The sequence below is a fragment of the Paroedura picta genome, chromosome 2 (assembly GCF_049243985.1).
Source record: "Paroedura picta isolate Pp20150507F chromosome 2, Ppicta_v3.0, whole genome shotgun sequence".
Classification (NCBI taxonomy): Eukaryota; Metazoa; Chordata; class Lepidosauria; order Squamata; family Gekkonidae; genus Paroedura; species Paroedura picta.
In genome coordinates, this window is record NC_135370.1 from 181,754,372 (window position 1) to 181,780,171 (window position 25,800).

Below are 25,800 nucleotides of genomic sequence, written 5' to 3' on the forward strand. Positions count from 1 at the left end.
GACTGGATGGACCCCTGGTCTGACCCAGCAGGGCTCTCCTGATGTCCTTAGGAAGGCCTCGGCCTCTCTGCCCTGTTGCTGGCCCTCCAGAGGAACTGGCTGGCCCCTGTGTGAGACAGGAGGCTGGACTGGATGGACCCCTGGTCTGACCCAGCAGGGCTCTTCTGATATTCTTATGTTCATTTTGCTGGCTGCACTGGCTCAGTCTATAATCCGTCTCCAGTCCCTGGGAGAAATGGGGACTTAAATACAAAATGCATCTGGGTTCTCTGTCCGCATTGTCTAACATTCCTCTCTGCCCCTCTTCTCTCCCCAGAGATGGCGTCCGTTGGGGGAGACCCCGAGATGCCCCTCCTCCTGTGACCGGCGGGTGATGAAGGGAAGCTGCCGGCCACCCAGAGCTCCGACCCGGAGGTTCCCACACAATCCCGGAGCGGCTCGCTGAACGACTGACGGGGCCGGCCCGGAACACGATGAACAAACTGAACTTCCACAATAACAGAGTCATGCAGGACCGCCGCAGTGTCTGTATTTTCCTCCCCAATGACGATTCCCTCAACATCATCATCAACGTGAGTTCTCCCCCCAGCTCCTCTCCTTTGGGAAGTCGGATAAATAAACCCATTACTGTCCCGGTTACATCCAGAAGGCATTTTCCTTGTAGGTCCAATGGGCATAGATCGGGTTCCCCAACATGGTTCATCTTTCTTACTTCCCACCCTACGTTTTTAGAAAGTAAAAAGGTAAAGGTAAAGGCAGGGGTAGTCAAACTGTGGCCCTCCAGATGTCCATGGACTACGATTCCCATGAGCCCCTGCCAGCATTCGCTGGCAGGGCCTCATGGGAATTGTAGTCCATAGACATCTGGAGGACCACAGTTTGACTACCCCTGGGTAAAGGTATCCCCTGTGCAAGTACCGAGTCGTGTCTGACCCTTGGGGTGACGCCCTCCAGCGTTTTCATGGCAGACTCAATACGGGGTGGTTTGCCAGTGCCTTCCCCAGTCATTACCGTTTACCCCCCAGCAAGCTGGGTACTCATTTTACCGACCTCGGAAGGATGGAAGGCTGAGTCAACCTTGAGCCGGCTGCTGGGATTGAACTCCCAGCCTCATGGACAGACAGCTTCAGACAGCACGTCGGTTGCCTTACCACCCTGCATCACAAGAGAAAGTAGGTGGGGCTTTTACCTAGCAAGGTTTCTCCACTGGAGATAGGACTACCTGTGCACAGTTTTTAAAAGTTACTTCAGGAGCAGCTACCTCCCTAACACCAGATTGGTGTAGCAGTTAAGAACGGCGGCCTCTAATCCAGACAATCGGATTTGATTCATCTCCCCTCAGCATGCAGCCAGGTGGGTGACCTTGGGCTAGTCTCAGTTCTCTCTGAGCATTCTCAACCCCTCCTACCTCACAGGGTAGCTGTTGGAGGAGAGCCAGTGCAGGGTAGTGGTTAAGAGTGGCGGCTTCTGATCTGGAGGACCAGGTTTTGGTTCCCTGCTTCTCCTCCACATGCAGCCAGCTGGGTGAACTTGGGCCAGTTTCAGTTTTCTCAGAGCTCTCTCAGCCCCAGCCACACCCCAGGGTGTCTGTTGTGGGGAGAGGAAGGCAATTTTAAGCTGCTTTGAGAACCCCTTGCAGTAGTAAAAAAGCCAGGTACAAAAAAACAGCTGTTCTTCCTTCTTTATTATATGACTGGAGATAAGCTGTGTTTTCAACTGAAAATATTATTAAACCATCTGTTCATTTTTGGATGCATCCTGCCAAGCAGAGGTTCTTCCCCAAATGTTCAAAACTTACTATTACAATTATGTATTACCTCAGTGCCTGCGATTTTGTGGTTGGCCCCGCCCCTTGTGACAGCCATTTTGTGGCTGCGTCCACCATCCCTTGTCCAAAATTCCATTAAAGGTAGTCTTGTGTAGTGCCCACCCACTCTCTCCCTTGAAAGGGGGGAGTTTTCAGGAAATTTAGTTTTCTGTTCTCAGTTTTTAGGTAAACCTAAAATTACTTAAATTCTATTTCAGTGTAATTGGATTTGGGGAAGGGCAAAATACAAAGGTGGGTGGGTGGGTGGATGTAGGCTCAGAATGGTAGGGGAACCGTAGACTGAGGGCACAGAGGGGCAGATGCATTCTGTCTCCCTTGCTGTAGTTGCTTGGATGCTTTCAATCTTTACCGTCACAACTGTTTAGTAGTGAGTACAAGTTTTTATATTTAGTCAGTTAGACTGTTAGGACTATCTCTCTCCTCTGTATTCTGCCATAAAAACCTCCAGTGGCCAAACCAGAAGCCTTGTGGAGCGAAATCACCACCGGGCCTCACCTGCTTTCTAAAAACGGCTAGGAAAAGGGGTAGTTTGGCGTCGTGGTGCCCATATCTGTGAAAGCTCACGCCTGTCAGAATGCATCCCTGGCTGATACAGCGTCTTCAGGCCTCCTTGGGAGATCATGCACCCACACCGCTGACAGCTCAAAGGTCAAGCCCAGCGACAGAACGGGCCCAGCGGCAAACAAGAGGCCGATTTATTGTTTCGAGTTGGGCAGAATGAGGCCGTCGCTCACCTCTTTGGACCCATTCTGGGGCTGGCAGCAAGCTGTAAACCATTTGAAAACGGAAGGCGGGCGGCAGATTGCATCCCCTCTGCCCATTTGGAAAGCTGTTTCAGGAAACTGTGTCCTGCCGCAGTTTGCTTTTAGAAACAACCCTCGTTAGATGCAATAGATGCAGCGATGGCTACATGGAGCACTTCCCCGCCTCCCTTGGGGCAGGTCAGCAATCTGTTCAGCATCTCCCCAGTGGAAATATTTTGAACATTTCCTTCCTATTGTCGCTTTGGCAGCCCCATTTATCTTCTCCTCTTAGCAGCAGGGTTCGTATCCACGCTCTCTGGCACAGGGTTTTCTTTCTCTTAACTCTGGCCCGGTCTCTTCGCGGCAAGATGCTCTGGAGAGGCAGGCGGCCGCCCCTGGATCTGAGACGGCCGGAGGGGATCTGAATATCTTCTTTGCAAGTCATTGGCATAACCAGTCCTGGAATCGGCAGGAGGGGGGGGGGGCTTGCAGCAGTGAGGAAAGGCCATGCCCCCCCTCCAAATGTCTTAGGCCGTGACTAGACATGACTGGCATGCCTGAGTTTGCACCACCGTTTAAAAACTCAATTCCCAGCTGTGGAGGCCTTTAAGCTGCGCTGCAGGGTCTCCAATTCTGGTTGGGGCATCAGTCGGGGAGGGGGGGCAGCCAACCCCCACCCCCACACAAACACTGCTTTTCTCCCTGAAATGCCTCTGAGGTCTTTATATGCCACTTTTCTCCACCAGGAGTCTCAAAGTGGCTTCCATTGGCCTTCCCTTTCCTCTCCCCACAACAGACACCCTGTGAGGGAGGAGAGGCTGAGAGAGAAGAAGAAGAGTTGGTTCTTATATGCCGCTTTTCTCCACCAGGAGTCTCAAAGCGGCTTACAATCGCCTCCCCTTCCTCTCCCCACACCCTGGGAGGTCGGCGGGGCTGAGAGAGCTCTGAGAGAACTGTGACTGGCCCAAGGTCACCCAGCAGGCTTTATGTACCTCAGAGGGGCTTAGCATTACCGTCCCTTCCTCTCTCCACCACAGACACCCTGTGATGTAGGCAGGGCCGAGGGAGCTCTGACGGGACTGCTCTGTGAGAACAGCTCCAACAGGACTGTGACTGGCTCAAGGTCACCTAGCTGTGGAGGAGCGGGCAATCCAGCTTTCCAGATTAGAGGCCGCTGCACCCCGCTGGCATTTAAAAGTGGTCCAAACTGTGGCTTCGGAGACCTCAGCTAATCCCTTCTGATGCGATCGCCTTCCCCCGGTGCTTTCTCTTCCGGATTTTGCACCGATTTCAAGGCCCAGTTCAAAACGTTGGTGCTGACCTCTGACCTCCAGATACTTGCCTCCTTCCCCCACAGACCCAGTCCTGAATTTGAGGCCGTTCCCTGGAGCCTCCTGAGTTGGCCTTTCAGCTTGTTGAGACTTTCAGCGGGGCACTGTCAGTGGTGTCTCTCCTCTTCTGCCGTCTCTCTTCTTCCAGAAACCCCTGGATGATTTTATCCTCAGCTCAGACTCCTCTGGTGCTTGAGTTCAGAGTTTGCTCCGAATTGGATTGGGGGGGGGGGGGTGTTCCACTGTTCTTTGCCATTGTGTTTTAATTCGGTGGTTTTATTGCATTGTCTTTCACTGATGCCGGGGCTTATTTTGCAAGCGGAAAGTGAGATGCAAACGTTGTTAAATGAATGTTCTCCTCAGGCCAGTCTATTGATTTCAGCCAGTCCCCGACAGCTGCAGAGTGCCTCAATTAACGGGGATGATACGGGGCCGGGTGTCTTCTCCTGTAGTCCCTGCAGATTTCCGGTGGGGAGGAACAGGCCGTTAAGGACTCCACTGTGGAGTACCTCAGAATCCTAGAATCACAGAGTGGGAAGGGACCTCGTGGGTCATCTAGTCCAACCCCCTGCACTAGGCAGGACATGCAGGGTGCGGTTCTCTTCTCTATGCTCTTTAACACCTTCATGCGCCCTCTAGCAAAGCTGACCTGGGGGTTTGGGCTGGGTGGACGCCAATACGCTGACGACACCCTGTCCTACCTGCTCATGGAGGGACAGCCAGACCCCCCCACACACACACTAATCCATTGGCCAGGTGCTTAGTGGTGGTAGCAGAACAGCTGCAATAGAGCTGGTCAAAGCTAAACCCTGAAAAGATGGAGGTCCCCTGGGTGTGGATAGTCGAACTGCGGCCCTCCAGATGTCCATGGACTACAATTCCCATGAGCCCCTGCTGGCAGGGGCTCATGGGAATTGTAGTCCATGGACATCTGGAGGGCCGCAGTTTGACTACCCCTGCTGTATAGGAAGGGACTAGATGAGGAAGCACAACTCCCCTGCCTTAGCAGGGTGCGATTAATAACTGGGCCAACCAGTCGAGGGAAGGGACTTTCAGAGGCGGTTGTCGATTTCCTGCCTCTGCACAGCAACCAGGACTTCCCCGGAGGTCTCCCATCCAAGGACTAACCAGGGCTGGCCCTGCTTAACATCTGAGATCTGACGATATGAGGCCTGGATGGTCAGAGGATCCCAAAAAAGTTCCGGGGAAACACCACTCATTTCTCTTTTTTTCCCTGGCCGCTCTGCAGGTTAAAATTCTGTGCCATGAGCTGCTCGTCCAGGTGTGCGACCTCCTCCGACTGAAGGACTGCCACCTCTTTGGGCTCAGCGTCATACAAAGTAAGAAGCTTCGAATCCCCGAATCCTAGAGTTGGAAGGGGCTCCCCCAGGGTCATCTAGTCCAGCCCACTGCAGAAGGCAAAAAATTCACAACTCCATCCTTTTATTTTTAAGCGGGATTTTTTTGTTAAATCTCATAATTCCTCCATGCAATTGAGGGTGGTGCACGACATTCTTTCCCCCATCTCCTTTTATCCTCACAACATCCCTGCAAGGTAGGTGAGGCAAGAGCGCCGGCTGCTCATCAACGCTGCCTCTGATTTTGCCCCCTTACTGAGCGGACATTTCACATCCTGAGCAGGAGAGAACTGCTGAAACCTTGACTTGCGCACAGAGGTCCCACACAGAGGCCCCTCCCCTCCCCAAACCCCGCCCTCTCCAGGGTTTGTCTCCCCCCCCCCCATCTCAAGAGATCTTCCAACCCAGAGATGGCAACCCAGCTGGTTACTGGGTTCAAAAAAATGTCCAGCAGGCCTTTGCTGCAGCCTAATCAACTCCCTCTTCTTCGTTTGGCCTCCAGACAATGAGCACGTCTACATGGAGCTCTCCCAGAAGCTCTACAAGTACTGTCCGAAAGAGTGGAAGAAGGAAGCGAGCAAGGTGAGTGCGGGGGCTGCTGCAGGGGGGGGGGGAGGCTGGAGTCTCTCCTCTCGGGTTCGCCAAGGAGAGGTCTGCCTGCAACTACTAGCTGAGATGACTAATGGGAACCTCCACATTCATAGAATCCTAGAATCTTAGAGTTGGAAGGGGCCTCCAGGGTCATCCAGTCTAGCCCCCCTGTTCTACGCAGGAACTCACAATTACATTCCAAGGCAGCTTCTGAATCAGAGGAAGGCCTCAGCCTTTGTACCTAGATAGCCACTGTGTGAGGCTAGATGTTGGACTAGATGGACCCTCACTGGTCTGGTCCAGCAGGGCTCTCCTGATGTTCTTAGCAAGGCCTCGGCCTCTCTGCCCTGTTGTTGGCCCTCCAGAGGAACTGGCTGGCCCCTGTGTGAGACAGGAGGCTGGACTGGATGGACCCTGGTCTGACCCAGCAGGGCTCTCCTGATGTCCTTAGGAAGGCCTCGGCCTCTCTGCCCTGTTGCTGGCCCTCCGGAGGAACTGGCTGGCCCCTGTGTGAGACAGGAGGCTGGACTGGAGGGACCCCTGGTCTGACCCAGCAGGGCTCTCCTGATGTCCTTAGGAAGGCCTCGGCCTCTCTGCCCTGTTGCTGGCCCTCCAGAGGAACTGGCTGGCCCCTGTGTGAGACAGGAGGCTGGACTGGATGGACCCCTTATCTGACCCAGCAGGGCTCTCCTGATGTCCTTAGGAAGGCCTCGGCCTCTCTGCCCTGTTGCTGGCCCTGCAGAGGAACTGGCTGGCCCCTGTGTGAGACAGGAGGCTGGACTGGAGGGACCCCTGGTCTGACCCAGCAGGGCTCTCCTGATGTCCTTAGGAAGGCCTCGGCCTCTCTGCCCTGTTGCTGGCCCTCCAGAGGAACTGGCTGGCCCCTGTGTGAGACAGGAGGCTGGACTATGTGGACCCCCGGTCTGATACGGCAGGGCTCTCCTGATGTCCTTAGGAAGGCCTCGGCCTCTCTGCCCTGTTGCTGGCCCTCCAGAGGAACTGGCTGGCCCCTGTGTGAGATGAGGCTGGACTGGATGGACCCTGGTCTGACCCAGCAGGGCTCTCCTGGTGTCCTTAGGAAGGCCTCGGCCTCTCTGCCCTGTTGCTGGCCCTCCAGAGGAACTGGCTGGCCCCTGTGTGAGATGAGGCTGGACTGGAGGGACCCCTGGTCTGACCCAGCAGGGCTCTCCTGATGTCCTTAGGAAGGCCTCTCTGCCCTGTTGCTGGCCCTCCAGAGGAACTGGTTACCCCCAAGTGAGAGGAGGAAAACTGGGCTAGACGGGCAGCAGGGTTCTTCGCGTGACTGGGGCACACACAGCACGCCCTGGTCCCTTTGTAACCGGCAGGTAGGGATCAGTGGCCTACCTGAGTGAGAACCCACAGCCTGATGAGCCCCCTGGGTCAATGGAGGCAGGCTCACATGCTTTTGAGCAATGGGCAAAGCTGTGGGATCCACATTGTTCCAGGGGCTCTACTGATGGCTGCCTCAGGAACCTCGAGAAAGCGTCCCCGGCATGCTTTGTGCAGCACGCAAGCACCATGTTCAATGTGGCCAGTTCAGTTTTGCATGGAGCAGTCCAGGAAATGCTCCCGTGCGGGGCCAGCCGTGCTGCAAACCCATCAGTGTCCTTCCGTTCCCACTCGCCTTCCCCTTCCAAACTGCTGGCCTTTGGTGCCTTTCAAAAGCTGAGCTCGGAGCACCTTCCCCTCCCAGTGGGCATCAGACATCAAAGGTCCTTTGAAAGCTCCCTCAACCCTGGACGCCAAGCTTCTGCCTCGGAGCAGGAGAGACGTAATTGGGAGTCAGATCGCCCGTAGACGGTGACTCGGCTCACTTTATCCTGTTCTCACCATTCTTCCCTTTTTAAAAGTGAGCTCTTCTTCGACCCCCACTAAGACAGGGACCCGAAGCCTTGAACCCCTCCGTGGTTTAACGCCAGACGTCTCGGAAACACGTGGCTTGCTTAGCTTCCCCTCGGCATTGAAATTTGAGCCGTCCTGGAGATGAACAGCAGGCCTGTGGGGGCGGGTGGGGGCCTTGGAGAAGCACCTTTGAGGACCTCGGGGAAGAGCCAGCCTGGCCCCCTGGGAGATGTCTCTAGCCACAGCTGTGGTGGTGTGCAGAGAGGGTGGAAGGTCACGTGTCATTTGGGTCCCGACAAAAAGATCATTGATCTGAGAGATATTTGGAAAGGGGGGGGGGGGGGCTCAGAGCCCTCTTTACAAGGACGCAAAAATTTCAAGAAGGCGGCTCAGCCTGGGCTGGACCTGACGTAGGTCTGTCTTGTCCAGCGTCCCATTTCCCACTGCAGGCATCACAAGCTCAGTGTCCAAGTGGCGCCTGGCCCTCGGAGGGCGACTGCCTCTGGACATGGAGGCTCCGTTTAGCTCCAGGTGGAAAGTGGATAAAAAGCTTTTGGACATTGTATCCGTTTGGAAGGAAGGGGGCTAGACAGATTCTAACCCACGAGCCATTCAGATGAAAGTGAACCTCCATATTCAGAGGCAGTTAGCCTCTGAATGCCTGTGCCAGGGAGCAATATCATGGGAAGGCCTCCTCTCAGTGGTCTGTGGATGGCTTTGCAAGGGAACTAGTCAGCCACTGTGTGAGACAGGAGGCTGGACTGGAGGGACCCCTGGTCTGACCCAGCAGGGCTCTCCTGATGTCCTTAGGAAGGCCTCGGCCTCTCTGCCCTGTTGCTGGCCCACCAGAGGAACTGGCTGGCCCCTGTGTGAGACAGGAGGCTGGACTGGAGGGACCCCTGGTCTGACCCAGCAGGGCTCTCCTGATGTCCTTAGGAAGGCCTCGGCCTCTCTGCCCTGTTGCTGGCCCTCCAGAGGAACTGGCTGGCCCCTGTGTGAGACGGGAGGCTGGACTGGAGGGACCCCTGGTCTGACCCAGCAGGGCTCTCCTGATGTCCTTAGGAAGGCCTCGGCCTCTCTGCCCTGTTGCTGGCCCTCCAGAGGAACTGGCTGGCCCCTGTGTGAGACAGGAGGCTGGACTGGAGGGACCCCTGGTCTGACCCAGCAGGGCTCTCCTGATGTCCTTAGGAAGGCCTCGGCCTCTCTGCCCTGTGGCTGGCCCTCCAGAGGAACTGGCTGGCCCCTGTGTGAGACAGGAGGCTGGACTGGAGGGACCCCTGGTCTGACCCAGCAGGGCTCTCCTGATGTCCTTAGGAAGGCCTCGGCCTCTCTGCCCTGTTGCTGGCCCTCCAGAGGAACTGGCCGGCCCCTGTGTGAGACAGGAGGCTGGACTGGATTGACCCCTGGTCTGACCCAGCAGGGCTCTCCTGATGTCCTTAGGAAGGCCTCGGCCTCTCTGCCCTGATGCTGGCCCTCCAGAGGAACTGGCTGGCCCCTGTGTGAGACAGGAGGCTGGACTGGAGGGACCCTTGGTCTCACCCAGCAGGGCTCTCCTGATGTCCTTAGGAAGGCCTCGGCCTCTCTGCCCTGTTGCTGGCCCTCCAGAGGAACTGGCTGGCCCCTGTGTGAGACAGGAGGCTGGACTGGAGGGACCCCTGGTCTGACCCAGCAGGGCTCTCCTGATGTCCTTAGGAAGGCCTCGGCCTCTCTGCCCTGTTGCTGGCCCTCCAGAGGAACTGGCTGGCCCCTGTGTGAGACAGGAGGCTGGACTGGAGGGACCCCTGGTCTGACCCAGCAGGGCTCTCCTGATGTCCTTAGGAAGGCCTCGGCCTCTCTGCCCTGTTGCTGGCCCTCCAGAGGAACTGGCTGGCCCCTGTGTGAGACAGGAGGCTGGACTGGAGGGACCCCTGGTCTGACCCAGCAGGGCTCTCCTGATGTCCTTAGGAAGGCCTCGGCCTCTCTGCCCTGTTGCTGGCCCTCCAGAGGAACTGGCTGGCCCCTGTGTGAGACAGGAGGCTGGACTGGAGGGACCCCTGGTCTGACCCAGCAGGGCTCTCCTGATGTCCTTAGGAAGGCCTCGGCCTCTCTGCCCTGTTGCTGGCCCTCCAGAGGAACTGGCTGGCCCCTGTGTGAGACAGGAGGCTGGACTGGATGGACCCCTGGTCTGACCCAGCAGGGCTCTCCTGATGTCCTTAGGAAGGCCTCGGCCTCTCTGCCCTGTTGCTGGCCCTCCAGAGGAACTGGCTGGCCCCTGTGTGAGACAGGAGGCTGGACTGGAGGGACCCCTGGTCTGACCCAGCAGGGCTCTCCTGATGTCCTTAGGAAGGCCTCGGCCTCTCTGCCCTGTTGCTGGCCCTCCAGAGGAACTGGCTGGCCCCAGTGTGAGACAGGAGGCTGGACTGGATGGGCCCCTGGTCTGACCCAGCAGGGCTCTCCCGATGTCCTTAGGAAGGCCTCGGCCTCTCTGCCCTGTTGCTGGCCCTCCAGAGGAACTGGCTGGCCCCTGTGTGAGACAGGAGGCTGGACTGGAGGGACCCCTGGTCTGACCCAGCTGGGCTCATCCCAGTGACCGTTGTGCTGGGTGCACTCCAACATGGACCTGTTCCAGCTATTCTTGTGCCTGAAACAGCTTTGTTTTGCCCCCTAGAGTGGCATGCCCAACTAAAATGCTTCCTTCAGCTCTGCTTTGTTCCACCTCAATTAGTATCGTAGAGTTGGAAGGGACCTCATGGGTCATCTAGTCCAACCCCCTGCACAACGCAGGACACTCACAACTACCTGCCCACCCACGACCCCAATCCCATGTCCAGATGAAGCCGCCTCCCCACAAAAAACCCCCAGAGTCCCCGGCCAATCTGGCCAGGTGGAAATTTGCCTCTCGAGGCCAAATTGGCAATGGGCATTTCCCTGGGCATGCAAGGAAGGGCCACAAGAACCAAGCATGGACACAATCCCTCCTGCCCACCCACTCACAATTCCAGATGAAGGACATCTGCCCATGAGGCTGGAAGTTTTTTTCTGTGCTCTTTTCTCTTCTTATTTATTTTATTTATTTATTGAAGCTAAATCTTTTCGGGGGGGGGATTGTCTTTGGCTTGCAGGGTATCGACCAGTTTGGCCCCCCGATGATCATCCACTTCCGTGTGCAATATTACGTGGAAAACGGCCGGCTGATCAGGTAAGAAGCGAGGAGAGGGGGTTATTTGTCGTAAATATTCCGGGAGAAGGGTTGAGTTTGGTCCCCTCCCCCCCCCCCCCCAAACAGCTTCTGTAGCACCCAACGGCTCCCTGTGAATTTAATTTGATTTTGAATCCCAGGATTTTGATCACACCTCCCATCTAAGCCTTTAGCCAAGAGGCTGTCCGACCAGAAAAAGGCTGCAGTATAAGAAAAACTTATTGTTGTTCAATATTTATTCAAATTGGTGCAAACTTAAATAGACTCCGGGGAATGGTAGAGGACAGGAAGGCCTGGAGGATCAGTGTCCATGGGGTCGCGATGGGTCGGACACAACTTCGCACCTGACAACAACAACAATTTATTCAAAACAAACAGTCTTAACCTCCAGCAGCAATGCACACGTCTGTTGTTGTCTTAAAATCCCGGTCTTCTAACAGAGCCGTTAGATGTTGGTTAGAAGAGTGGGCATCCTTTTTATTCAGATCAGGATCCAGAAATCTTCTTTTCTGGTCCAGTTACACAGAGAAGGAAGAAATGCTCAGTGGTTTCTAAAGAAAGACCTATCGCAGATACAAACTCTCAATCTCCTGTATTGACCAACGAAAGCCAACGAGGGCTGGACTGTGGATTCCGCCTTCACACATCCTGCCTTAGCTGAAAAGGTGGAGCCAGAGGCACGCCGGCGTCAGGGCTGGAAAGTTCTGGGCCTGTAGAGATGAAGCAAGGGGCTCTGTCCAAACATTTAGCTTGGAGTCCAACCCCCTGCACTATCCAGGACGCTCCCAACCCTCTCGCTCATCCGCTGTCACCTGCCACCCCCTTGAGCCTTCACAGAATCAGCCTCTCCGTCAGATAGCTCTCCAGCCTCTGTTCAAAAATCCCCAAAGATGGAGAATAGACCCCTCCCCGCCTGTTCCACTCAGAATCCGCTCTGACTGTCAGGAACTTCTTCCGGATGTTTAGATTTAGAATCATAGAGTTGGAAGGGACCTCCTGGGTCATCTAGTCCAACCCTCTGCATTATGCAGGACACTCCCAACCCTCTCGCTCATCCACTGTCACCTGCCACCCCCTTGAGCCTTCACAGAATCAGCCTCTCCGTCAGATGGCTCTCCAGCCTCTGCTTAAAAATCCTACAAAGAGGAAGCCTGTTCCACTGAGAAACCACTCTAACTGTCAGGAACTTCTTCCTGATGTTCAGAATTTCTTTTGAATTAATTTCATCCCATTCGTTCTGGTCTGTCCCTCCAGGGCAAGAGAGAACAACTCTGCTCCATCCTCTAAATGGCACCCTTTTAAATACTTGAAGGTGGTTATCAGATCCCCTCTCAGTCGTCTCCTCTCCAGGCTAAACAGACCAAGCTCCCCCAACCTTTCCTCCTACGTCTTGGTCTCCAGACCCCTCACCACCATCTCGGTCGCCCTCCTCTGGACACGCTCCAGTTTGCTCCCTTGCAGGCTCTGAGTCTTCTGACTTCCAGCCTGCTTTGCTCTGGGCCCTAACGTAGTGTTTTCTGCTCTTCTGCTTCCAGCGACCGGACCGCCCGCTACTATTACTACTGGCACCTGAGAAAGCAAGTCCTGCGCTCCCAGTGCGTGTTGCGCGAGGAGGCCTATTTCCTGCTGGCGGCGTTCGCACTCCAGGCCGACCTGGGCATCTTCAAGAGGAACAAGCACTATGGGAAATACTTTGAGCCGGAATTGTACTTCCCTGCCTGGGTAGGGGCACTTTCCACCGTCTGTTTTTTGGGGTACTTTCTTAAACCTTGATCCGCGCCGCCATCCTGTTTCTCTACAGCTGCAGAGCCAGGGGCGTTCTACCCCGCAGGGGTGGCGCTTGCACTGGCGTGGGCCCTGCGGCGAAAGAGGACGAGGCTTTCAAACTTGGCCAAAGCGAGTCGATTTTCTTCTGGGCATCGGCTGTGGAAATCTCCTGCCGGCTCTTACAGGGCGGGGCGCCGTGTGGGTTCGTCAGGCTGTGAGCTCCTTTTGCGTCTGCCCAGGCCTCAGTGATGCAGGGAGCCCTTCCAGAGAGCTGTGGGAAAGCTGCTGCGCCACAGATGAGAAAGGCGCCGCGGTCGTTTGTCCAGATGGCCAGTGATGGGATGAAGCCAGAGCCCGCAGTGGCCAGGAGGGAGAACCCCGGAATCTGAGCCAGAGCTGGCTCTTCGGTCTCTCTGGCGCACTCTAGTGTCCGGAGGCCGTTCTGCATGGGCTTTGCACTTTTTACCCTACCAAGGGATCCCGACACGTTTGCAATGCTTTGTGGGAAATACGTCAAGGGGGGTGGTGTTCAGAGCCCGCATCACTGCCTTTTTATCATCGCGGGGGAGGGAGGCGAGCGTGGCTGGCGGGTGGGACGGCTCCCTTTCTGGGAGGTTGGTCTCCAAAAACTGGGGGGCAACTAGGCGCGACAGCTTCCGTGGATTCGACCCGTGGAAGGTGTCGCATGCATGACCTAGGGAGCCAGGGTGGTGCAGTGGTTAAGAGCAGTGACTTCTGATCAGGACCCCACCTCGTGTATCTGGAGAAGGAAGCCGTGACCCACGAAAGCTCCTCCCCAGCCTCAAATTTTGCTAGTCTTTTGGGTGCCGTCAGATTCTGGCTCTTTTCTGTTTGTTGCCGGAACATTTCGGCAGCTCCGTCCTCTTTCGCCTTGGGCGTGTGTGCGGGCCGGTTGTGCAGTGGCGTTTGTGCCTGTCGGCGCTTCAGTCCCCGATTCCTAATGTGCCGTAGCAGCTGTGGGCACCCCCCAGAATAGAACTGTTATAAACAGAGGGTGATGTCAGAAGGAGCGCATAACTGAAGCATTCTTGCCTCTGGCTGTGGATTTTGGAAACATTGCCGGGGTGGAGAGGAGAGGGCGGTTAACCCTTCCACTGCCCAAGGCAGGAAGACCGGAATAATTTTTCTGGAGAAAAATTTCTCCCCCAGAACACAAAGGAGCAGTGCTTTGGCCTTCTGCCCAGATATTCTTCACTGTGTCCTCCCTGAGCAGGAGATGGGAACACACGATCACGCTGCCTTGGCCCCTCTTTTTCACTATTGTTTGCGCGGAGTGGAAGGCACTCTCCAGAGTCTCGGGTTGGGGTCTTCCCCATCCCCTCCTGCCTGGTCCTTTTAATTGGAGATGCCGGAGATTGAACCCGGGACCTTCTGTGTGCCAAGCAGAGACTCTGCCACTGAGCCACGGCCCCTCCTTAATCAATATGAATACAGGAAGCTGCTTCTACTAAGTCAGATTGTTGGTCTATCCAGGTCAGTCTTTCCCATCCCCTCCTCCCTGGTCCTTTCAACTGGAGATGCCGGGGATTGAACTGGGAACCTTCTGCATGCCAAGCAAATACTCAGTCCCCCCCCCCCTGCTCAGTGCAGGATCAGCCTCAAGCATCCAGGAGAAGGATCTGTCCAGCCACTGCTTGAAGACGGCCAGTGAGGGGGAGCTCCTCACCTCCTGAGGCAGCCCCTTCCCCTGCTGAACTACCCGGATTGTGAAAAAAATGTTTTCTGATATCTAGCCAGTACCGTTCTACATATAGTTTAAACCTCTCCCTGCTGCCGACAGGAACTCCTCCCTGCCCTCCTCCAAGGGACCACCTTTCCAATCCTTCAAGAGAGCCATCCCATCCCCTCTCCGCCTCCTCTTCTCCAGGCTGAACCTTCCCATCCCTCAGCCTTTCCTCACAGGGCTTGTTCCCCAGGCCCCGGATCCTCCCCATTGCTCTTCTCCAAACCTCTCTCCAATTTGTCTGCGTCCTTTTTGGAGTGAGGCCTCCAGAACTGCACACGGAACTCCAGGTGGGGTCTGACCAATGCTCTATACCAGGGGTAGTCAACCTGTGGTCCTCCAGATGTCCATGGACTACAATTCCCATGAGCCCCTGCCAGAAAATGCTGGCAGGGGCTCCTGGGAATTGTAATCCATGGACATCTGGAGGACCACAGGTTGACTACCCCTGCTCTATACAACCTGGAGGTGCCATTTATAAATTAAGACCAAAGGCCATTAGTGGACCTTGGCCAATCTCTCCCCTCACTGCGTCCCCTGAAATAGCACAAGTCCCTCTTTGAGCAGGGAACTGTTCCTTTTCTCCGGCTTTCTGTATCAAATAGCCTCTTGGAAGCACATCCCCCCCCCCCCCCCAAATCTTGTCGGTCTCTGAGTTCCTCTCGGAATCGAATGTAGCTTTTTTTACTGCAGATCAACCCAGTTACCTTCCCAGAAACCCGTAATTCTGTGCCAAAAATCATTTTTGTTCGAAGCTTCCCTCTGTGCCCGTGGAAGCCGCTAGCCTCCTGATGCAAGGGAAGGCAGGCATGCTTTCACAGCTGTGTGTTGTGCAGCTGGTCTCAGTGGGGCTTCTCACAGGAGTGGCTTTTGGAGGCCCTCCTTCCGGTGTGGCCAGAGAGGAAGGCTCGGCCACGTTCTGCTTTAGCTTGCGGATTGGGGCGACCGCTTTCACGTTTCGGCTTTGAGCGCAGCCGACTCCCCCCCACCCCAATCTCCGGCGCAAACACGCTAAGTGGGAGTGCTCTGTGCTGGGTTGAGTCACACTTTCCATTTTCAGCCCATCTTGCCAGGAGCGCTGAGCATCTTCTCTTTTGGGAAAACGTCTCCGGCACCGGGTGGGGCTTGCCAGCGCAGGAGTGACACAGGCCTCCGGAAAGTCAGTCGCAACGCAGCGCATGGAACGCACAGAGACAGACGTCTCCCTGGGTGTCAAGCGTCTTCAAGTGCCTTCCGACTTTGTGCCGCTAGGAATTAAGATCCTCAAAAACATCCAACTTGAACAGTCCCGTTTTGGTCTTGCAAGCGGAGGCCCAAGGCCTCCTGGAATTCCTTAACGTGGAATTTCCTGCTGCAGGAAGTGGTGGCGGCTACAAGCACAGGCAGCGTGGGGAGGGGGGGCAAGGATCTGTGAGCTGTCCCAAGGACATATGGGGAGGGGCGGTATAGAAATTAAATACTCATTCATTCTTTCATTCATGCAGTCATGGAGCAGAAATCCTAGAATCCTAGAATCACAGAGTTAGAAGGGACTTCCTGGGTCATCTAGTCCAACCCCCTGCACTATGCAGGACATTCACAACCCTCTCGCTCATCCACTGTCACCTGCCACCCCCTTGAACCTCCATAGAATCAGCCTCTCCGTCAGATGGCTCTCCAGCCTCTGCTTAAAAATCTCCAAAGATGGAGAACCCACCACCTCCCGAGGAAGCCTGTTCCACTGAGGAACCACTCTGACTGTCAGGAACTTCTTCCGGAGGTTTGGACAGAATTTAGAATCATAGAATCCTAGAGTTGGAAGGGACCTCCTGGGTCATCTAGTCCAACCCCCTGCATTGTGCAGGACACTCACAACCCTCTCGCTCACCCACTGTCACCTGCCACCCCCTTGAACCTTCACAGAATCAGCCTCTCCATCAGATGGCTCTCCAGCCTCTGCTTAAAAATCTCCAAAGATGGAGAACCCACCACCTCCCGAGGAAGCCTGTTCCACTGAGAAACCACTCTGACTGTCAGGAACTTCTTCCGGGTGTTTAGACGGAATTTCTTTTGCATTAAATTTCATCCCATTGGTTCTGATCCGTCCCTCTGGGGCAAGAGAGAACAACTCTGCTCCCTCATCTACATGGCAGCCTTTTAAATTCTTGAAGATGGTTATCAGATCCCCTCTCAGTCGTCTCCTCTCCAGGCTAAACGGACCAAGCTCCCCCAAATCCATTTGATGCAGCCCAAAATCCCATTTGCCTTTTTAGCCACTGAGTCACCCTGCTGACTCATGTTCAGTGGATGATCTACTAAGACCCCCAGATCCTTTTCGCACATGCTACTGCCAAGACAAGTCTCCCCCATCCTATAATGGGGTACATGGTTTTTCCTACCTAAATGGTCCGTCAGTGGCTGTGAGCCACGAGGTATAGAGGGATATATTCTGTCTGGGGCAGGGATGCTCTGTGGTCTTGGTGCTTGGGGGGGCGAGAGTGGGAGGACTTTGGAGTTCTGCCCCCACTGTTGGACTGGATGGCGATTGGCTTCTCTCATGTTCTTATGCACCCACCCATCTAATGTTTGGTCTTCTTCTCTTGCTGCCTTCAGCCATTTCTGGCATTACTGAGTTTTCCAGTAATTCTTCTCCGATCGTCCCTCCCGTAATGGAACCGGCCTGCTTTTAACTAGAAGGCCCAGTTCCGCCTTGTCCACCCCCTGTTCTGGCTGGTTGCCACCTCCAGATCGGCAGCAAAAGGGACTCTCTGGGTAACCACTGCCACCACGTGGCTAAAATGATCAATTTAAGAGGGGTAGGACCCATCAGATACAAATCACGTATAGAGGCACTGGGATACCAAAGTGGCAAGCACAGTATTCAAAATAGACTTCTGTAGAGTCTTGAATCTTCTATTATTTCTTTATTCTTTCATAGAATCATAGAATCTTTGATTCTTTGTACAATAAAGCAGGGGGTGGTCAACCTGTGGTCCTCCAGATGTCCATGGACTACAATTCCCATGAGCCCCTGCCAGCAAACGCTGGCAGGGGCTCATGGGAATTGTGGTCCATGGACATCTGGAGGACCACAGGTTGACTTACCCCTGCAGTAAAAGAATAAAGAAGGAAATAATCAAAAATTCAAGACTCTACAGGAGTCTATTTTGAATATTGTGCTTGCCACCTTGGCACCACGTGGCTAAAGCACAGAGTCCCAGCTGCCCCTTTCACGTGGGTGAGGCCTTGCCCCTGTGCTCTCCCACAGCCTCAATACCCAGGCGCCATGGGGACGTTACTGCAAGGGCACACCCCACTGGGTCTTCCCTTCATGCTGGGCTAGCATTTCCAGCTCAGGGGTGTACTCTGTGGATCACAGAACTGTGGCCTAATTCCAATTTATAAAAGATTTATCAAAGAACAAGATTTTAAAAAGGAACGTCTTGAGCACGGCATAAAGTTAAGCAAAAAAGACCAAAGTAATTGGATGAAGCACAATCCTTCTGTCCCTCTGCTAAAACAGACCCCTTTCTGATGTTAGTCCAGGGTAGACGCCTTTCCTTCAGCCAGGTTTATCCTTGAAGGCCCCGGAAGGGTTCCCTGAATGGGTGGGAGTTATTTTTGAATCTATTTTTTTTAATGTGTTAAACATTTATTGGGTGTTATGACAATGTATGGTCATTTTGACCTACCTACTGCCTCCCAAAATGGCCTGAAGCTGGGGATGGGGGGGGGGGGGCATGTCCACAGCTCGGCTTCCCAACTGTATTCTGCACCATCACTCCACTTCTGGGGTTTCTCAAAGTGTGAAGAAGCTTTCAGGGGTTTCTCAACGGTAAAAAAAAGCCGAGAAAGGCTTATTTAAGCAGTTCCCAAACTCTCATTTTATTGTCTACTTGTCCAAGATGGCTGCTCATCTCTTCTCCCCAGAGCGAGCTCCCAGTCTGATGGTCAACCTTGATCGGCATCCTGTATTCTTTCCTGTCCCCTCCCCCGGGAAGCCCCTCACCTGGAAATTCTGGGAAGAAGACCACCTCACCCCTGTGCTCCAGGTAGCTGCTTCCTGGAGAGCCAGTTTGGTGTCGTGGTTAGGAGTGCGGACTTCTAATCTGGCATGCCGGGTTCGATTCTGCACTACCCCACATGCAGCCAGCTGGGTGACCTTGGGCTCGCCACCGCACTGATAAAACTGTTCTGACTGAGCAGGAATATCAGGGCTCTCTCAGCCTCACCCACCCCACAGGGTGTCTGTTGTGGGGAGAGGAAAGGGAAGGCAATTGTCAGCTGCTTTGAGACTCCTTTGAGTAGAGAAAAGCAGCATCTAAGAACCAACTCTTCTTTTCTTTCAGTGATATCAGGGCTCTCTCAGCCTCACCCCACCTCACAAGGTGTCTGATGTGGGGAGCGGGAAGGCAACTGTAAACTTCTTCTTCTTCTTCTTCTTCTTCTTCTTCTTCTTCTTCTTCTTCTTCTTCTTCTTCTTCTTCTTCTTCTTCTAGTTCTGATTGGCCCAGAGAGCCTCGAAGTTTTGTTTTGTTTTTGCTTTCTTCTGGGTGTACAATGTGGGGAGCGTGGGGGGCGCTATGCATTTCCTTCACTGTGCAGGCGTTGGACTAGAGGTCCCTTCCCGCTCCATATTTCTATGCTTCTGTCCAAGTCCTGTGTGGAGACCCCCGCACCTGCCTCATGCCATTTGGGAGAGAGGCAGAGAACCACGAATATTTATTTCCTTATAAAGCGTTACGCCTTGCTTCTCTGGAGAAAAACTACCCGAAGTGATGTCCCATAAAACCGAGCTGAAATAGTACATGTGCTTGAAAATGTTTGAATAAAACTCGCATTTTTCATGGTTTGAAAGCCAAAAGTGATAAAATGGGCGTATAAAATGCCGCTCAGCTTCCCCCACAGGTAAAATACGGCAAGGCCTTCTCTGAATAAAAACTCTTTGATTAGCTGGCAAAAAGTGTGTAAGGACAGAGTTCTGCACACTCCTCAGTGGGGTGAGCGCCGAAGAAAATTTGGCTCTGCTTCCTCTCTAGAGTTCGGGTTTCAGTAAACACAGATCTTGCCCAAACCTTTCGTGGCCAGGTTCCGGAAGAGACGCTCCCAGTTAATGGGCACCCCTGGTGGGTAGGGTCCGCGTCACCTTTGAACTGGGCCGAGAAGCGAATAGAATTCTGCCACGCAACTGGTGTGTGCGTTAGAGATGAGCAGAAAACCAACAAGGGTATTTTGGGGGGGTATACTGTTGTTGTTGTTAGGTGCGAAGTCGAGTCCGACCCATCGCGACCCCATGGACAATGATCCTCCAGGCCTTCCTGTCCTCTACCATTCCCCGGAGTCCACTTAAGTTTGCACCTACTGCTTCAGTGACTCCATCCAGCCGCCTCGTTCTCTGTCGTCCCCTTCTTCTTTTGCCCTCGATCGCTCCCAGCATTAGGCTCTTCTCCAGGGAGTCCTTCCTTCTCATGAGGTGGCCAAAATATTTGAGTTTCATCTTCAGGATCTGGCCTTCTAAGGAGCAGGCAGGGCTGATCTCCTCTAGGACTGACCGGTTGGGGTATACAGAACCCCCCAAATATCAGATAGATTCAAGCGGGTAGCTGTGTTGGTCTGAAGTAGCACAACCAAACTGGAGTCCAGGGGCCCCTTTAAGACCAACAAAGATTTATTAAAGGCGTGAGCTTTCATGTGCAGGGACTCTTCCTCAGACAAACATTTTGTGCCTGCACATGAAAGCTCACGCCTCGAATAAATCTTTGTTGGTCTTAAAGGGGCCACTGGACTCCAATTTGGTTGTGCCCCAAAATATCAGCATTTTTCAATATTCCCAAATGTCAGTACTGGCATGGCATTTGGATTTGGTAAATATACTTAAACTAGTTTCAAAGCCCCTTTATAAAAAGGGGCTTTGAAAGGGGAGAAGGGGGAAGGGTAAGGGATACAGTCCCACCCACCCCCTGTCCTAGAGCCTCCCCCCGAAAAGCGGCGAGTGAGAACGCGAGGTATACTCACCGGCTTCGCGCTGTTCCTGGCCGTTAAAGGCGCGGGCGTGGCGGAGGAGGCCGGGCACCATGGAGTAGACACGGGCCAGAGAGGCGCCTGCTGGCCAGCCCCCTCGCCGAGGCTTCTCAGCGGCTGTTGGCTGGCTCGGGGGACGTAGCTGCTGCTGCTGCTGGGGCTGGTGGGTCCGGCTGCGGGAAGGCAGCTCGGACTCCGTCGCTGAGGTCCGCTCGTCGCGCCGTAGGTGGAGGCGAAGGTCCGTGGGCGAGGAGACGCGGGCCTGGAGAGGCGGCGGCTGGGCAGCCCCTTCCCCGACGCCTCTCTGCTGGTTTTCTATGGGGGACGCCGCTGCTGCTGGGGCTCGGGGATCCAGCCGCGGGAAGGGCGCGAGGCACTTCCTGTTTCGTTGTTCTCCGTCGGGCGGCGGGGCCTTCGTCGGGCGGGGTTTGTTTTCGGCGGCTCTGTGAGGCAGCGTGGGCGAGGAGACGCGGCCCCGGAGAGGCGCCTGCTGGGCAGCCCCTTGCCCCACGCTTGGTTTTCTTCGGCCTTGGGGGACGCGGCTGGTGCTGGGGCTCGGGGATCCGTCGGGCGGCGTTTTTTGAGAGTGTCTGTTGGGCAGCGGTTTTTTCTCGGCGGCTCTGTGAGGCGGAGGCCCCTGGGCAGCGAGCCCCCGACAGCCGCGCTCCGCGCGACTGCCGGGGCGCCTCTCGCCGCGTCAGGCCGCCGGGCAGGGAGCCCCCGGCAGCCGCGCTCTGCGCGGCTGCCGGGGGCTCCCTGCCCGGCGGCCTGACACTTCGGAGGCGCTTTGCGCCTCCGATGTGTGAGGTCAGCGGCAAAGGAGCAACTGCGAGCCACGCTGCGCGCGGCTCGCAGTTCCTGGGGCTGGGATTCGAAGGGACCAATTGGCAGGCGCTGCGCGCCTGCCAATTGGTCCCTCCGATTGTCTGTCCAGAGGAAGGGTCCAACCCGGACCCTTCCTCATCACGGACACATCCCGCCCTAGAACCCCTTAGCGCTTTATTTAGTCCGTGGCGCCCGTGGCGCCACGGGCGGTGTTAAGATAGACTCCGGGGAATGGTAGAGGACAGGAAGGCCTGGAGGATCATTGCCCATGGGGTCGCGATGGGTCGGACACGACTTCGCAACCTAACAACAACAACAAATATTCAGGATTGACGAATTGTTCAGCTCCTTTAGTTTGGGGCATTTCAAGAGACTAAGATCCCTTGAAATTTTAAGGGACCAAGATCCCTTGAAATGCCTCAGAGTCAGACTTTACCCCAAGCTATGACTTTACCCCTTGGATTAGAGACAGCATTTAAAGGGATAGGTGGATAACTACATCTATCCAACAGTCCTGAAAGATCCCAAATATTTTTCAGGCTCAGTCATCTCGATAACCAGAAAGATTGATTTAATACCAGATAAATACGGATTAGGGTATTTAGGGGACATCCCCCCCATTAGCCGAATACACATCACTGTTGTGTGTTCTGCATGGCCTTCTCCTTGCCAAAAGGCTGGTGACAGCATTTGCGCTCTGCGGGTGAAAACTTGTTGGTCGTTCCCGGCCCTAGGGGAGCACGCCTGGCCTCGACCAGGGCCAGGGCCTTTTCGGTCCTGGCCCCAACTTGGTGGAATGAGCTCCCGGGAGAGCTGCGGGCCCTGCGGGATCTTTCAACGTTCCGCAGGGCCTGCAAGACGGAGCTCTTCCGCCAGGTTTATGGTTGAGGCCGGGGCTGATAATAGATCTATGCCTCCCCCGGGGACTCGGGTTCTGGACCCGAAGCAAAACATCATCAGGACCTCCTCTCCACCCGCTAGTAGTGGGAGGGAGGGGGGGAGTTGAGCTGCCATTCTTGCCATGCCGGCAATATTGGCAATGTTATTATTGTTTTATGGGGTTTTAATGGGGATTTGTGATATTGTTACCCGCCACGAGCCGCAAGGGAGTGGCGGGCTATAAATCTAATAATAATAATAATAATAATAATAATAATAATAATAATAATAATAATTTGGTGCCAGCTGGTCTCCCAGGGCAAGCCCTGAGTAAAACTGCTTGCAGTAGTCTAGCTGCAAACTTCACTAGTATGCGGATGAGCACAGGGTGAAACGGGGGGAAGTGGCTTCTGACCATGGTCATCTGTCCGCTGGGCTCAACAAAGCCCCCAGTTGTTCACAAGCCCGAAAGCAGCTCAGTTACTCTGAGTGATGGGCACATTGACCCCGCACATTAACACGTTGCATACCTTCGGTCTCCAAACAGGTGGTCGCAAAGAGAGGGAAGGAGTACATCCTGAAGCACATTCCCATCATGCACAAGGACCAGTGCACCCTGAGCGCCCCCGAAGCCCACCTGAAGTACATCAAGGAGGCCGTGCGGCTGGATGACGTGGCCGTACATTACTACAGGCTGTACAAGGTACGGAGCGGGCGGTGGGTGCCGGTCATTTTCTGGCTTCCTCAATTGTTGTCTTCGTCTGCTTTGGAGGCAGACGTAGCAGCTTGTCGGGGAAATGGCATCTCTCCTCCTCCAGAAGCAAACATAGAAATGAATTTTGAGCTCTAATGCTGTGGGGGGGGGGGTGGCGATGCTCCATGTCAGCCCCCTTTTGGGGAGCCGTTCTTCGTGATTCTGCGGAAGTCTTCAATGCTCTCTTAGTGGGCTGGTTTCTCGGAAGTGCTCTTCTGAACCTAGCCAGTGTGGTGTCGTGGTTCACGGCAGCAGCTTCTAATCTGTCAAGCCAGGTTTGATTCCCCGCTTCTCCACATGCAGCCGGCTGGGTGTCCTTGGGATAGTCACAGTCCTGATAGAGCTGTTCTCACAGAGCAGTAAGCTCTCTCAGCCCCCACCCTACCTCACAGGGTGTCAGTTGTGGGGAGAAGGAGGCAGTGGTCAACCCCTTGGAGACTCCTTTGGGCAATGAAAGCGGGGTATAAAAAACTATTCTCCTGCCACCTTATCAGTTCCACAGGGCCTGTAAGACAGAGCTGTCCTGGCAGGCCTGGGGTTGAGGCCGGGGAATAACCCCCAAAGGACACTGACCCCCATCGATAAAATACCTCTGAGCCACGACTAACCCCTCAGAAGGGTTTGACTTATCAAGAGAAGGTGGTTTTTTAAATGATTCTTGAACGATTATTTTAAATCCTGCTACCCGCAAGCCGAACAGGGAAGGGCAGGATACAAATCAAAATGTATTATTATTTATTATTACTCAGAAACCAGTATGATTATATTCTGGTGCCAGCTTGCCAGCATGGCATAGTGGTTAAAAGTGGCAGCTTCTAATCTGGCGGGCCGGGTTTGATTCCCCACTCCTCCTCCACAGGCAGCTAGCTGGGTAACCTTGGGCTAGTTACAGTACTGATAGTTCTGTTCTTACTGAACAATTCGCTCAGAGCTCTCTCAGCCTCACCTCCCTCACAGGGTGTCTGTTGTGGGGAGAGGAAAGGGAAGGCGAGTGGAAGCCGCTTTGACTGTCCTTCAGGTAGAGAAAAGCGGCATATAAGAACCAACTCTTCTTCTTCTTCTCCTCCTCCTCCTTCAGTAATATCAGGGCTCTCTCGGCCTCACCTCCCTCACAGGGTGTCTGTTGTGGGGAGAGGAAAGGGGAGGCGACTGGAAGCCACTTTGAGACTCCTTTGGGTAGAGAAAAGCAGCATATAAGAACCAACTCTTCTTCTCCTTCAGTAATAACAGGGCTCTCTCAGCCTCCCCTCCCTCACAGGGTGTCTATTGTGGGGATAGGAAAGGGAAGGTGACTGTAAGCCCCTTTGAGACTCCTTCAGGTTGAGAAAAGTGGGCAATGGGGCTTCCTCCAGGGAAACATTTTGGAGCATTTCCGGTCTTTGGGACCCAGTGAACTTGGAGGGGTTCAGGGTCCAACCAGATGTGTGTTGGGCATCCCATTTTGGGACCTCTCAGCAGTCCCCCCCTCTCCAGGTAAACATTGGGAATACAGGTGACTGATTCAGGCCCCATGAATCATCATGGTAAGGCATTGACCTTTTAAAACTGAAGTCCCCAACCTGGTGCAAGTTGGTGGGGCCCAGCAAGCCTGCTGATTGGCCACTGGAGATTGGATCGGCTGTGTGGCTTTGTAAAAATCTTGCTGCCCCCCACAGCACGGCTGTCCTCCTGGTGCGGCTGAAGGGACGCCGCAGCAGCCATTTTTGTGGCTGGCTCCGCCTCCTGGCGCAGCCATTTTGGTGGCTTGGCCCACCCTGCTGTGTCAGAATTCCAGAGATTCCTGCAAGCTTAAAAGGACTGGGGACCCTAGATTTAAAATAGCCCTCCAGCCAGCCATCCCCGTGTCAAATAACCTTTGATCTCTGGGCAGGACGGTTTTTGGGCTCCGCGTTCTTCCCCCTCTGGCAGCGCCACACTTGTGACCGCCAATCACCCGACCCCAGTTCCGTGCACTCGAATCCAACGCGGCTGTAGGGCCAGAGCCTGTGAAGTTCCTTTCTTATTCCTGCATCCAGGATCACATCCCAGGGGAAAGCAGACGCCTCTCGCGGTGCTTTTTATGTTCCCGTCCTCAGCCCCCCCCCCCCCCCGGGTGTTGACAGCTGCTAAAACCACTTGGAGGAACAGCCCCTGTGCCTAAGGGGAGGGGAGGATACCTCTTGGTAGACTAGTGGTAAAGTCTTAATAGCCTGAAAGTTAGCAGAGGGCCTGGTTGGGCAGAGAAGCGCACTGAGCATGCGAGTACCTGGGTCAGAAAACAGCAAACAAAGAAAAACACATTCTCCAAGGCTGCACGTAACTAATATAAAAACTATTTATTGGCTCTTGTGGTCCTTGGGAAATGCCGATCAACACTTGGGGGTCGGGAGGCAAATTTCTTCCAAGCCGGAGTGTCCAGGGAGTCTGGTTTATTTGGGGAGGGGCCATCATCTGGGCATGGAGTTGGGGTCACTGTGGGTGGGCAGGTAGTTGTGAGTGTACTGCTTTGTGCAGGGGGGTTGGACTAGATGACCCTCCTTGTCCCTTCCAGCCCAATGATTCTGTGATTCTGTGATTCTTACTTTATTCCATACATTAAAAGGTTCCTGTTCCAATCTAAAGAGCTGTCTGGGGAGAGATGCATGTTTTATTTTATTTTATTCATTTATTCATATTTACATTTATATACCGCTGCTCCCATAAAGTCTCACGGCGGTTCACAATAATACAGTAAAAAAAGGTAAAGGTATCCCCTGTGCAAGCACCGGGTCATGTCTGACCCTTGGGGTGACGCCCTCCAGCGTTTTCATGGCAGACTCAATATGGGGTGGTTTGCCAGTGCCTTCCCCAGTCATTACCGTTTACCCCCCAGCAAGCTGGGGACTCATTTTACCGACCTCGGAAGGATGGAAGGCTGAGTTGACCTTGAGCCGGCTGCTGGGATCGAACTCCCAGCCTCA

At 54.4% G+C, this 25,800-nt stretch overlaps 1 protein-coding gene across 3 annotated transcripts in view; it reads left to right on the top strand.

The window, feature by feature from the left end:
- Nucleotides 1-25,800, top strand: part of FRMD6 (FERM domain containing 6) — a 160,496-nt gene that overhangs the window by 118,388 nt on the left and 16,308 nt on the right. For all 3 annotated transcript variants that reach the window (XM_077324048.1, XM_077324047.1, XM_077324049.1), the window contains 6 exons: nt 317-572; nt 5,152-5,242; nt 5,763-5,842; nt 10,816-10,892; nt 12,428-12,614; nt 22,655-22,810. In XM_077324048.1, the coding sequence (XP_077180163.1) occupies nt 474-572; nt 5,152-5,242; nt 5,763-5,842; nt 10,816-10,892; nt 12,428-12,614; nt 22,655-22,810 (690 nt within the window). In that variant the 5' untranslated portion in view covers nt 317-473. The remainder of the gene's footprint in view (nt 1-316; nt 573-5,151; nt 5,243-5,762; nt 5,843-10,815; nt 10,893-12,427; nt 12,615-22,654; nt 22,811-25,800) is intronic.